Here is a 14,956-nt window from a genome sequence, read left to right as displayed (position 1 = left end):
CCTACCTTGATGCCATCCTCCGAGAGGTCCTGAGATGGTATCCTGTCGTTCCCCTAGGTCAGTCAGTCCACAGTAATATAATTCTGTTTGAATATTCGACCACTTGCACAGGAGTTCCACATGCAACATCAAATGATGATGTTTACGACGGGTACTTCATACCCAAAGGTTTGAAGTTGTATGTGTCGAGGTCGTCGTTGACTGATCTGTAGTTCGTTCAGGTGCGATGGTAATGGTTAATCAGTGGTATGTTATGGTGGAGTGCATGTAACGGCGGCTTGAGCTGAGCGTGGCTCAGGGCACACTCTCGGGATGAAGACATATTTCCCGATGCATCGCGCTTTGATCCTAGTTGTCATCTGACAGTTGACGGGAAGCTGAAGGATCCTTTCGTCAACCATTTTGCCTTTGGCCATGGCAGGTGAATATTCCGCACTTGCTATCATTTTCAATCATTCATCGACCCTTATTGCAAGGCGTATTTGTCCTGATAGGATTGTTCGTGGTTGATCTGGCAGTGCTGAGGATGATAAATTTCCTTGGCAGGTCGTTGGTTCGCGGAGAATAGTCTGTGGACCGCAACTGCTGCCATACTCGCCGTCTTGCGCATCGATCATGCCAAAGACTCAAACGGAAACAAGATTGAGGTGAAGCCGGAGTTCACCGCCGGCATGACGGTGTAAGTGACCTAGTATGTACTCAAGAACCTGCAGCTAACTCTACCGAAGTCACCCTAAACCATTTCAGTGTTCGTTTGGAATCGTGAACACAGCGAGAGAAAGACACCTCAGAGCAATGATGGATTCGAAGTAATCTTTGTTTGTGCTGCTGTGTGATCACTATACATATGACATCAATCTTGTGGCCGAAAGCTCAAATGAGTGCCTGTGGAAGAGTGAAAAAGTTACAAACGTGCTTCCACTTATGACCCGTTGTTTAGGATCCAAAGTTCTATGCGATGAGCGTGTTTGTATTTCCGATTTGGGGTTGCGCTTCTAGTGTAGTTGACTCATTCTTCAGCATATTCTTTGCTGCAGCATTGTTTATTGTGATTTTATGAACATTATAGCATATCCAGTTTGGGCTGTAATCATTCTTGCGATACGGTTCACTGGGTGCTCACATTAACACTCTGAATAATTGGCAATATCTCAGGCCATACGTCTGGACTGGTCTCTCTGTGGATTGTCGGGGATCCCATCTTACATTTGCGACTTTTTATAGCATCTACAGCTGCGTAACCCAATCTCAAACGAGTGCATGGGTCGACCGATATTCAGGTAGGCCAATGTTGCAACGGGGAGGGACCTGCGAACCGGTCAATGGTGTTCAGCCTAGTTGCGCCGTGTTACAAGATTTTGGAAACGTTTTTGAAAACTCAACAAATTCGAAAGCAATTATCTCGTTCACCAGAGACAGAAGTCGCAAGACCGTGCCATCCAGTGCACTCTACGCCGTGGTACTATTACATGACACACCACCTCAAGTACAAACGAAGACTACTTCGAATCCATCATTGCTCGGAGGTGTCTTTCTCTCGCTGTGTTCACGCTTTCAAACAAGCAATGAAATGGTTCAGGGCAACTTCCGCAGAGTCAGCCACATGTTCTTGAATACATACTAGGTCACTTACATCGCCAAGCCGGTGGTGAACTCCGGCTTCACCTCAATCCTGTCTCCGTTCGAGTCTTTAGCATGATCAATGCGTAAGACGGTGAGTATGGTAGCAGCTGCAGTCCACAGAACATTCTCTGCAAACCAACGACCTGCCAAGAACATTTGTCGTCCTCAACACTGCTGGATCCACCATGAATCAGCCTACCAGGACATATCCGCCTTGCAGCAAGCCTGGTCAGTGAATGATTGAAAATGATAGCAAGTGTAAAATATCCACCTGCCATGACCGAAGGCCATATGATTGACAAAAGGGTCCTTCAACTTCCCATCAACTGTTAGATGGCGACTAGGATTGAAGCGTGATGCGTCGGGAAACATGTCTTCATCCCGGGACAATGCCCTGGATCATGTTCAGCTCAAGCAGCCGTTACACTCCAACGTGACATACCACTGATAAACCATCACTATCGCACCTGATCGAACTACAAATAAGTTGTTTGGGTATAAAGTACCCGTTGTAAACATCATTATTTGAGGCCACATGTGGAATTCCTGTGCAAGGGGTCGACGATTGAAACACAGTTATATTACTGCGGACTTACCTAGGGGGACGTGAGGATACCATCTCAGGACCTCGTGGAGAATGGCATCAAGGTAGAGCAGTGACGCCTTATCATCAAAGCACGGCATTTTATCATGCTTCACAACTTTGGTCAATTTCTGCACGGGCCCTGCTTTGGACGTCAGGATAGAGCAGCATGGCTAGCAGGAATGTCTCTGTTGCTGTGAAGCCGAGAAGGTGGAGTGCGAAGGCGTCGTGAGGTTGGCTGTGTCCTAGCGTTAGCTCGGGGTGGACGGGCAAACGAACAATGAAGTTTCAGTGTGACACATTGTGAAAATGATATTACATAAATGATAGACATGTAAAGATAGCTGTCGCACCAACAAAAGCGGTGGGGGGGAGAACAAGGGACGAAAGCAGCTAGATGCTATGCTAATGAGAATAAGCAAACGAATAGTAGCAACTTGAGGAGTACTAGTGTGGTGACCACTCCCGGAGCTAAAGTGCAGACTAGTGTAATATTAAAAAGACCTTGGAAACTTCATCAGCTCTGAAATTAGTAAGTATTACCTCTGGAAAATACTCAACTCACATATCCTCCAAGCTTAGCTCTACTATAGAGCTAAACAATGATTTCAATAGCGGGAATAAAACTATGAACATGTCATATAATTTTATCGCCCGAAACTTGAAATTGCCCGAAGCGGCCACTACCGCCCAAAAGATATCCTGGTTTGGTAGTTCAAAAATTTTCTGGCCAGCCCAAGCCCATCTGCTCCTCCCTGTAGAACTGATATATGTACTACCGATTTCAGAGGGAGTACATACTTGCCATAATGCATTGTATCTCATTTACAAGAAAAGAGCGAAAGCTTCTTATGTAAGGTCCATGCTTGCTGGGCGGTGAACGAGGTCCTCACCTTTTTGCTCGTACCTTGCTGTAGGAGCCGAACTGGCAGTGACTCATAGTCGATGATCAGTGACCGGTGACTGGTGGCCGCTGTACATAACCGATTGTAGCCTAGTAGGACAATTCGTGCAGTGCTCGCTCCGGACCCAGGAATCTTGTCGATAGGCTAGTACCGGCATGGCGACTCCATCACACCTGTCTTCAACTCAGAACTTCCTTCCAAATATGCTATTCGGGTCAAAGACACCATTTATGAGGCGAACTACAAGTCCTAGGGCTCGACTATAATCCCTCCCCATGCTCTTCAGTGATAGAATCGATTTAGGACTATTGTGCATTATTGCCCTGGTTGTCATTCTAGGTCTGACTCGCAGACGTGTCTACCCTTTACCTTTACCCCCTGCCCCCCCTGCATTACCATTTCTCGGTAACGCGCTACAACTGGATACTAAACGACCTTGGCTCACATATACTGCATGGGGAAAGACATATGGTTGGTGGCAGACCGATGGCCTCTTTACCAAGCTCTTAAATTCATCTCTGATCATAAGGGAAAATCGTTTATTGCCGCACATTTGGGATCAACTTGATTATCATAAACTCTGAAGCCACTGCGTGGGAGCTGCTCGACAGGCGTTCTAGGAATTACTCTTCTCGCCCCGTTATTCCCACCAGCGAATTGTATGCATTGTCGGTTCTCACCAGTTGGTGATTCATTCACTGATGATGCAGAGCTGGGGTGGATTTCAATACTGTGTTCCTGCCATATGGAGAGACTTTACGGCGACACCACAAGATCTTTCATCAAGTCCTCAGAGCCGAAGCGTCAGCCTCACACCATGAGATCTACTCTCGTCACGCAAACGAACTAGTCGTCAATCTCTTGGATGTCACTAGCGACTGGCAGCATCAGACTGAAATGTTCATACCTAATCCAGCGGTGTCGTTGTGATGTATGGTCCAGTTGACTATCAATCTTTGTGACAGATATGCGGCTTCCCTAATCATGGCTGTGACTTACGGATACCTTGCTCACGGACATGAAGACCCATTTCTTTCTCGCGCGCGCGAACTCTATGATATTGGTGAACATATTGCTTCTCCCAAGAAGGCTGCCATGCTCATAGCCTTTCCTTTCCGTGAGTGCCTTTGCCGGTGACATAATGTTGAGCATTTAGCATGAGGTTACAGTCAAAAAGCTGCTGTTGTGGTGCTTCGGTGGAGCATTTTCTCTGATGGGACGCAGTAGAGAATTAGCTCAACAGCTTTTGAACGAGCCCTTCAATGAAGTGAAGGCACAGATGGTACATTTGCGCAGAGCTGTGGATGGAAATTTCGTCTGATCTGTTTGGGTGAAGGCAAATGGGACTGCTTCACACTCATTGGTCGCTGACTTTCTCAGTCAAGCTCACGACGACACTGACTAGGACACCATGAAGGCTGTTGCGTTGACAGGATATTTAGGTAAGGGTTTTTTTTACCAGGACAAAATTCATCCATTGACGAGAGTACGGGATCTTAGTTGGCATGGACACAGTGAGTCGCTACTTACCTAGTCCTGATTCTTATTTTGACATTCCACAGACTGCATCTGCATTACAGACATTTCTGCTGGCCATGGTGCTCTATCCTGATGTCCAAGCACGAGCTCGTGCAGAACTTGATCAAGCTGTGAAACACGATAGAGTGCCATGCCTTTATGACAGGGCGTCAATGCCCTACCTTGATGCCATTCTTCGCGAGGTCCTGAGATGGTATCCTGTCGTCCCCCTAGGTCTGTCTGCAGTAATATAACTCTGTTTCAATAGTTGACCCCTTGCACAGGAATTCCACATGTGGCCTCAAATGATGATGTTTACGACGGGTACTTCATACCAAAAGGTTCGAAGTCGTGTGTGTCGAGGTCGTCGTTGACTGATCTGTAGTTCGTTCAGGTGCGATGGTAATGGTTAATCAGTGGTATGTCATGGTGAAGTGCATGTAACGGCGGCTTGAGCTGAGCGTGACTCAGGGCACTCTCGCGGGATGAAGACATATTTCCCGATGCATCGCGCTTCGACCCAAGTCGCCATCTGACAGTCGACGGGAAGCTGAAGGATCCTTTCGTGAACCATTTTGCCTTTGGTCATGGCAGGTGAGTATTCCGCACTTGCTATCATTTTCAATCATTCGCTGACTTTTATTGCAAGGCGTATTTGTCCTGGTAGGATCATTCGTGGTTGATCTGGCAGTGCTTAGGATGACAAATTTCCTTGGCAGGCCGTTGGTTCGCAGAGAATAGCCTGTGGACCGCAGCTGCTGCCATACTCGCTGTCTTGCGCATCGATCATGCCAAAGACTCGAACGGAAACAAGTTTGAGGTGAAGCCGGAGTTCACCACCGGCTTGGCGATGTAAGTGACCTAGTACGTACTCGAGAACCTGCAGCTAACTCTACCGAAGTCACCCCGAACCATTTCAGTGTTCGTTTGAGATTGTGAACGCAGCGAGAGAAAGACACCTCCGAGCGATGGTGAATTCGAATTAGGCTTTGTTTGTACTTAAGATGGTGTGTCATGTAATAGTACCACGGCGCAGAGTGCACTGGATGGCACGGTTTTGCGACCTCTCTCTGATGAACGAGAATTCATTGAGTCTTCAGAAACCAGATCCGTTTCCAAAATCTCGTGACCTGGTGCAACCAGGCTGCAAAACTGTTGATAGGTTCACGGGCCCTTCCCTGTTGCAACGCTCGTACTACGACTTATAGATTGAGATTGCGTTATACAGCTGTGGACGCTATAGAAAGTCGTACGATTAGATGTAAGATGCGCCTCGATAGAACGTTGGATTCCAAACAACGATGCCTGGTGGATGTAAAGAATAGAATTCAATTAGGAGAACTTACCACACGTCCAACAGAGTACTCATCATTAATCTATCTAGCAAAGACTAGTGTGACCACCAACGAGCCCATGGCACACAGTGTGGACAGATATTTTATAGACGTCTCTGAGTCTGGACGAATGGGACGGCAAGAAAGTGGATATCGACAACAAGTAGTACCCTAGACTAGCTAGCATAGATATTAATCGCATCGATGATATCATCACTCACGAATATCGTGTATCCATTTTATCCAATGTTGAGCTTGCCGGTAAAATTCCTATACCGCCCCAATTGGATGGAACCAATATCTCGTGAAGAACCTTGTTATGGGTTCCGGAAAGTTCGTGATTCTAGAAAAAAGGTTTTTGAGCGCGTGTTCCAACTTGGAATGTTCATACACCGAGCTGTTTGGGGCGCCTGGTTGTGAAAGTTGACGATGGCTAGCAACTTGATCAGGCAGGCTCGCCCTAGCAAACATGTTGAACAGCCTCAAATTTAAAACAATGCATGCTAAGATTTGGCAGGAGAAACTACACAAGATGGTGTCGGGCGTCGTCGGGAATTGGCGCGTACGCGGCGTTACGATACACTTACTAAGAGCAGAAGTTTACAGAATCGGGCTGAAATCGTCAAAGTCCGGTGAGTACTTGACATAGCGACTCGGACCACTTGAACATTAATGTCACAGTTTAGACTCGTGACCAGTCTGACGTACGTCAGGGAGTATAATATGGAGCAAATGATATCATTTGAAGTATCCTATTTCAATTTTAGTGATGCAATGCAAAAGTGAGAAAGATGCGGTACTCTATGCAGTGCGCGAATGAAAGTGTCTGACCACTCGACTCGTCCGTGGTTATATAAGCCAGGCTGGTCCCGCCGAGCCTAGTCACAGTTACCATCAACTCCGAAACCTGTCAGCATGCTATTCGGGTCAAAGACGCCTTCAAGTATGAGCCGAACTATCAAACATGTCTTGGGCTCGACCATAATCCCTCGCCATGCTCTCCACTCATATTCTAGCTTCAGGGATATCGTGCATTGTTGCCCTGGTTGTCCTTTCGCGTCTGACTCGTGGTAGACGTGTGTACCCTTTGCCTTTGCCGCCTGGCCCCCCTCCGTTACCATTGTTCGGTAATGCGCTGCAACTGGATACCAAACGACCTTGGCTCACATATACTGCTTGGGGAAAGACATATGGTTAGTAGCAGACCACTGGCCTCTCTACCAAGCTCTTAAACCTCATCTCTGATCATAGGAAAATCATTCACTCCTCCATATTTGGGATCGACTTGATTATCATAAACTCTGAGACGGTCGCGCGGGAGCTGCTCGACAGGCGTTCTGCGAATTACTCTACTCGCCCCGTTATTCGCACCAACGAATTGTATGCATTGGCGGATTTCATTCAGTTTGTTATTCATTCACTGACCATACAGAGCCGGAGTCGATTTCAATACTGTGCTCCTGCCATATGGCGAGACTTTACGGCGACATCGCAAGATCTTTCATCAAGTCCTCAGGGCCGAAGTCTCGGTCTCACACTATGAGATGTACTCTCGCCACGCAAATGAGCTAGTGATTAATCTCTTGGATGCCGTTAGTGACCCGCAGCATCAGACTGAAACGTTCGTACCTGATCCAGCGATATCGTAGTGATATATGGTCCAGTTGACTTATCAATCTTTGTGACAGATACGCGGCATCCCTAATCATGGCTGTGACATATGGATATAATGCTCACGGACATGAAGACCCATTTCTTTCCCGCGCGCGCGAACTCTTTGATATTGGCCAGCGTATTGTTTCTCCCGAGAAGGGTGCCTTGTTCACAGCCTTTCCTTTCCGTGAGTGCCTTTATCGACGACATAATGTTGAACATTCAACACAAGGTTGCAGTCGAAAAGTTACCGCTTTGGTGCTTCGGTGGAGCATTTTCCCTGATCGGACGCTGTAGAGAATTAGCTCAACAGCTTTTGAACGAGCCCTTCAATGAAGTGAAGGCACAGATGGTGCGTCTGCGCAGAGCTGTGGATGCCTGATCTGATTGCGTGAAGGCAAATGGTATTGCTTCACACTCATTGGTCGCTGACTTTCTCAGTCAAGCTCACGACGACGCTGATGAAGACACCATGAAGGCTGTTGCGTTGACGGGGTATATGGGTAAGAGTTTTCTTTACGAGGACCAAATTTATCGATTGACGGGAATCCGGCATCTTAGTTGGCATGGACACTGTGAGTCGCTACTTAAGCAATCCTGCTTCTTACTTTGACGTCCCGCAGAGTGCAGCCGCATTGCAGATATTCCTGCTGGCCATGGTGCTCTATCCCGACATCCAAGTCCGGGCTCGTGCAGAAATCGACCAAGCTGTAAAACATGATAAAATGCCGTGCCTTGATGACAGGGCGTCAATGCCCTACCTTGATGCCATCCTCCGCGAGGTCCTGAGATGGTATCCTATCGTCCCCCTAGGTCAGTCCGCAGTAATATAACTCTGTTTGAATGTTCGACCACTTGCACAGGAATTCCACATGCGACATCAAATGATGATGTTTACGACGGGTACTTTATACCCAAAGGTTTGAAGTCGTATGTGTCGAGGTCGTCGTTGACTGATCTGTAGTTCGTTCAGGTGCGATGGTAATGGTTAATCAGTGGTATGTCATGGTGAAGTGCATGTAAGCTTGAGCTGAGCGTGGCTCAGGGCACTCTCGCGGGATGAAGACATATTTCCCGATGCATCGCGCTTCGACCCAAGTCGCCATCTGACAGTCGACGGAACGCTGAAGGACCCTTTTGTCAACCATTTTGCCTTTGGTCATGGCAGGTGAATATTCCGCACTTGCTATCATTTTCAATCATTCACTGACCCTTATTCTAAGGCGTATTTGTCCTGGTAGGATTGTTCGTGGTTGATCTGGTAGTGCTGAGGATGATAAATTTCCTTGGCAGGTCGTTGGTTTGCAGAAAGTAGTCTGTGGACCGCAGCTGCTGCCATACTCGCCGTCTTGCGCATCGATCATGCCAAAGACTCGAACGGAAACAAGTTTGAGGTGAAGCCGGAGTTCACCACCGGCACGGCAATGTAAGTGGCCTAGTATGTATTCGAGAACCTGCAGCTAACTCTACCGAAGTCACCCCGAACCATTTCAGTGTTCATTTGAGATTGTGAACGCAGCGAGAGAAAGACACCTCCGAGCGACGATGAATTCGAATTAGACTTCGTCTGTACTTAGGTGGTCTGTCATGTAATAGTACCACGGCACAGAGTGACTGGAAGGCACGGTCTTGCGACTTCTGTCTCTGATGAATGAGATCATTACTTTCGAATTCGTTGAGTCTTCAAAAACGTTTCCACAATCTTGTAATGCGGCGCAACTAGGCTGAACACCGTTGATCGGTTCACAGGTCTCTCCCCGTTGCAACATTGGCCTACCTGAATATCGGTCGACCCATGCACTCGTCTGAGATTGGGTTATGCAGCTGTAGAAGCTACAGAAAGTCGTAAGACCAGATGTAAGATGGGATCCCCGACAATCCACAGAGAGACCAGTCCAGATGTATGGCCTGAGATATTGCCAATTATTCAGAGTGCTAAGCACCCAAGTGAACCGTATCGCAAGAATGATTACCGCAGCCCAAACTGGATATGCGATAATGTTCATAAAATCACAATAAACAATGCTGCAGCAAAGAATATGCTGAAGAATGCATTTGAGCTTTCGGCCACGAGATTGATGTCATATATATATTGATCACACAGCAGCACAAACGAAGACTACTTCTAATCCATCATTGCTCGGAGGTGTCTTTCTCTCGCTGTGTTTACGCTTTCAAACGAGCAATGAAATGGTTCAGGACGACTTCCGCAGAGTCAGCCATACATTCTTGAATACATACTAGGCCACTTACACCGCCAAACCGGTGGTGAACTCTGGCTTCACCTCAATTCTGTCTCCGTTCGAGTCTTTAGCATGATCGATGCGTGAGACAGCGAGTATGGTAGCAGCTGCAGTCCGCAGAGCGTTCTCTGCAAACCAACGACCTGCCAAGAACATTTGTATCTTCAGCGCTGCTAGATCAATTGTAAATCAGCCCACCAGGACAAACACGCCTGCGAAGATCGGTGAATGATTGAACATGATAGCAAGTGTAGAATATTCACCTGCCATGGCCGAAGGCAAAATGGTTGACAAAAGGGTCCTTCAGCTTCCCGTCGACTGTCAGATGGCGACTTGGATCGAAGCGCGATGCATCGGGAAATATGTCTTCATCCCGAGAGAGTGCCCTGAGTCACGCTCAGCTCAAGCCGCCGTTTTTTTTTTACATGCACTCCAACGTGACATACCACTGATTAACTATCACCACCGCACCTGATTAAACTACAGATAAGTCGACGACAACTCGACATATACAACTTCGAACCTTTGGGTATAAAGTACCCGTCGTAAACATCATCACTTAGTGTCGCATGTGGAATTCCTGTGCAAGGAGTCGACTATTTTAACACAGTTATATTAGTGCAGACTAACCTAGGGGGACGACAGGATGCCATCTCAGGACCTCGCGGAGAATGGCATCAAGGTAGGGCAGTGACACCTTATCATCAAGGCACGGCATTTTATCGTGCTTCGCAACTTGATCAATTTCTGCGCGAGCCCGTGCTTGGACGTCAGGATAGAGCACCATGGCCAGCAGGAATGTGTCCAATGCGGATGCAACCTGCGGGACATCAAATCAAGAATCAGCATTGCTGAAGTAGCGACTTACAGTGTCCATGCCAGCTAAGATGTCGTATTCCTGTCAATGGATGAATTCAGTCCTGGTAGAAAAATTACTTGCCTATGAATCCCATCAATGCAACAGCCTTCATCGTATCTTCGTCAGCGTCATCGTGAGGTTGACTGAGAAAGTCAGCGACCAACGAGTGTGAAGCGGTACCATTTGCCTTCACGCAAACAGATCAGGTTAAATTCCCATCCACAACTCTGCACAGACGTACTAGCTGTGCCTTCACTTCGTTATCGGGCTCGTTCAAAAGTTGTTGGGATAATTCTCTACCGCGTCCCATCAGGGCAAATATTCCACCAAAGCACCAAATTGGCAACTTTTCGACTGTAACCTTATATTGAATGTTTAAAATCATGTCGTTGACAAAGGTACTCACGGAAAGGAAAGGCTGTGAACATGGCAGCCCTCTCGGGAGAAGTAATATGTTTGCCAATATCAAAGAGTTCGAGCGCGCGGGAATGAAACGAGTCTTCATGTCCGTGAGCAAGATGTCCGTATGTCACAGCCATGATGAGGGATGCCGCGTATCTGTCACAAGGATTTATCGTCAACTAGACCATACATCACAATGACACCACTGGACTAGGTACATACGCTTCAGTGTGATGCTGTAGTAGGTCACTAGTGGCACCTAAGAGATTGATGACTAGTTCATTTGCGTGACGAGAGTACAACTCGCGGTATGAGACCGAGATTTCGGCCCTGAGGACTTGATGGAAGATCTTGCGATGTTGTCGTAAGGTTTCTCCAGTACGGAAGGAATGCAGTATTGAAAGACCCTCCAACTCTGCATCGTCAGTTGATAAAGAACAAAATGAATGAAAACCGGCAATATATACAATTCGTTGGTGCGAATAACAGGGCGAGTAGAGTAAGTCCCAGAACGCCTGTCCAGCAACTCCCGCGCGATCGTTTCAGAGTTGATGATGATCAAGTCGACTCCAAACATACGAGAGCGAATGATTTTTCCTATGAAATTGAATCTAAGAGCTTGGAAAAGAGGGCATGGGTCTGCTACCAACCATATGTCTTTCCCCACGCAGTGTATGTGAGCCAGGGTCGTTTAGTATTCAATCGCAGCGCGTTACCAAAAAATGGTAAGGGCTGAGGGCCAGGCGGCAGAGGTAAAGGGTAGACGCGTCTGCGAGTCAAACCCGAAGCGACAACAAGGGCAATAATGCACGATATACCTAAAGCGATATTATTAGCGAAGACCATGGGGAAAGATTGTAATTGAGCCCAAGACATGCTAGTTCACCTTATAATATCAGTGAATCGATGAGTTGGCAGCTTCGTGTGAGAAATTGACGATCTAATGGACTGAGTATTTGATTAGAAACGTACCTTAGTATAATCAGAAATGAAATGATGAGTGTTTCGTGTGAGAAGTTGACGGTGCAATAGTCCATAGGCCGCATCTGATTAGAAGCACACCCAAATCAGGGATGCAAATGGTAGACTGAGCATCAAAGTATGGCGCCCAGGAGAACATAGTATCTCAAGCATGAAGCTTTGAAGAGCCGAGTCTGGCGGAATAATCAAGAACAAAAGTCAACGCTTGAAGAGGATGCTTACCGAACGTCTCTGAGGGTATCGCTGACTGTCCTTGACTTGTCTAGCAAAGACTAGTGTAACCACCAACGAGCCTGTGGCACAAAGGGCAGACAGATAAGATATAAGGATTGCAGACGTTTGAGTCTGGACGAATGGGACCATGAGGAAGCTGATATGGACAATAAGTATCACAGTACTAGACTAGCATGGACATCGATTTCGTCAACAAGAAGCACAACTTGCGGATATTGTGAATCTACTATCCCATTCACAGTTAATCCTGTCAATTAGATTAGCACGATACACCATTCGAAAACGCTATCGTCGACCTGTATCGTGTCAAGAGCCTTGCGATGGGCATCGGGAGATCCAGACCTAAGGAGATTTATGACTTGAACAAAAAGGTTTTCCATCTAGCGCTGGAATCTTGGGAAAATGGTGGTCCTGATTCAAACCGGACACCTGGTTGTCCAGATGCTAAAAAATTGGTGTCAGCTAACAGAGTTATCAGGAGATGGGGTGCGCTCACTACCAGCATGAGCTCACAGATTCGGTTCGTATATCGAATTGGAATCACGAAAATAGTATCAGAAGCAATTAGATAACTAGACTTTCGTACTTGGACTTAGCAGAGTACTACACAAGGAATCTTGTTAGCACTGCCTGAAAAGATTATCAACGACTTCTGCTATCCTGGATTTGGGAAATTATTTATTCATAAGGGGCTCTATAAGGTGGAGCAGCTTTGCAACATCGCCAGAAGAAAAGGGTGGTGATATACTACTCTATCACTGCGAATCGTTTTTGGCGCTGGCTAGACCGCCAACTAGTCGTTGCTTACCTGCCTGAGCATGTCAATATGATTTGTTTAAGTCTTACAACAACATCCTCCGGAAGAGAGCGTCTATTTTGAAACAGGCAAACGTGTTATCAATGACAATCATTCATGAATGGGAGATAGGGAAGGCGTGAGAAGTGTGTGTGAGAACGAGAGGACATCCAGGAAACGGCCAGTCTGGGGCCAAAGTCTGGGGCTGGGGCTGACGCGTGCGGAGCTTAATTCTGAGTTCCAATTATATTTGGTCACATTTGCAATACCAGTGTGACTCATCCATTGTGAGTTGTGACCCGCCCTTTGTGACCTCTTGCAGGCCGCACTGCGCTCGGTGACATCAATGATCAGTCCCAGTGAGAATCGGCTGTGCTCGAATAGGGCTGAATGTGTTGAAATGTGCGTTTGAGAGACAGCGCACATACAGTAATACTCGCGCATTTTGCTTGATATCCGGACTGACAGCATATTTTCTATAAGACGGGGCAGTGCCCCATGTACTCTATTGTGCTTCTTTTACATTGCGCACATTTAGGCACATTCACACACACTCGCGCTGTCCTCCCAGAATGTGCTTAAATATGCTTTGATTGCTTGGTAGGTATTATGCGGAATACAATCGGTATACGAAAGCAGCTGGAAAATAGTGAAACCGATGCGAAACAGGTGGAGTATACCTTGAAAACACGTCGAGAGCCGAGCAGAAACGAAATAGACAACAGCCTGAGAGCGGATCGCAAACATCGAGAGCCGAGCAGAAAGGATGTAGACAGCAGAGCAGATCGAAAACATGTTGAGAGTAGACAGCGGAGGAGGTCGAAAATGGGAAGCAGAAAACACAGCAACGAAGGTGCGGCAGACACTGGTAGCAGAATCAAGACACGTTGAGGAAGCACAAGTGTTGGGATGGCTGATACAGTGACAAGCTAGTAGATTTGGCCCTCGTTGACATTCTTGTTCCACACATCGTTGGCCACCTGGAAAAACTTTTGATTAGTATCATAGACAAGCGAGTAAACACAATATACCAAATTCTTGGCTTCCTCGTTGTATTTCTAAAAATTGAGCATCAAATAAGATTAGTACTGACAGGAGGCACGATGATGGCGGGCGGCTTTGGAATTGTCACAAAGCAAACACGTGACAAAAACAATTCAAACTCAGCCCGGGTCAGCCGTTTTTGCCGAACGCCCCAGACTCTGCCCCAGACTTTGGCCCCAGACTGGCCAGATCTCTGACATTCACCTTTCACGAGACGATGAGATAATCATCCTAAAGAAAAAACCGCCTGACGTGGCGGTTGTGTTCCTACACGTTATCCACCTATGAATTTTGGCCTTGTGTTATCCACCGAGTTATCCACGTGGATAACTAGATAGATTTCCACGGAACACCAGTCTCTATGATCCAGCGTTTGTCGTGTCATGGTAGTAGCCGAACTCTTTGACATCCTTCATGAGCTTCAACGCTAGCTGTCTGCTCTGCGCACACCGGAAGCCTTGTGGACGAGATACCGCCGGCATCGGTGTCTACCACGTCATGGTGTGTTCATACAGATACTGTTCTTTATTCACTACTGTTCATTACCATGGCCTCATTTCACGGCGTCGTTTGTCTTCAAAAAGGAAACAGGTATCAAATTGATAAGAATAATTTTTGGCGATACAACGAATTTATTGCCACTCCAGAAATTGCAGATATTCGTGTCGATGTCTTGACATTCGGTGCCAAAACTGCTTCTGCTGACGACGGAATCTATCTATTGGATGCGCGAACGACTATTGGACCTATCGTTGATGATGAAGGAAAATCTGTACACTCC

General features: G+C 46.9%; 1 protein-coding gene across 1 annotated transcript; it reads left to right on the top strand.

Annotated features, from left to right (window-relative positions):
* Positions 1-3,386: 3,386 nt before the first annotated feature.
* Positions 3,387-5,615, top strand: F5147DRAFT_782981 (cytochrome P450; the record flags this gene model as incomplete). The annotated part of the gene is made up of 14 exons (XM_041442787.1): positions 3,387-3,582; positions 3,641-3,770; positions 3,822-4,010; positions 4,077-4,228; positions 4,281-4,393; positions 4,517-4,553; positions 4,612-4,625; positions 4,674-4,863; positions 4,914-4,970; positions 5,024-5,048; positions 5,101-5,223; positions 5,279-5,292; positions 5,349-5,481; positions 5,531-5,615. The coding sequence occupies 14 exons, from the start codon at positions 3,387-3,389 to the stop codon at positions 5,613-5,615; spliced, it is 1,458 nt and encodes a 485-aa protein (XP_041284396.1).
* Between the last annotated feature and the right edge of the window lie 9,341 nt (positions 5,616-14,956).

The sequence above is a fragment of the Suillus discolor genome (assembly GCF_016758755.1).
Source record: "Suillus discolor strain FC423 chromosome Unknown F5147scaffold_286, whole genome shotgun sequence".
NCBI classification, from domain to species: Eukaryota; Fungi; Basidiomycota; class Agaricomycetes; order Boletales; family Suillaceae; genus Suillus; species Suillus discolor.
Note: the sequence above shows the minus strand (reverse complement) of the source record. Positions and strands in the feature narration are given on the sequence as shown.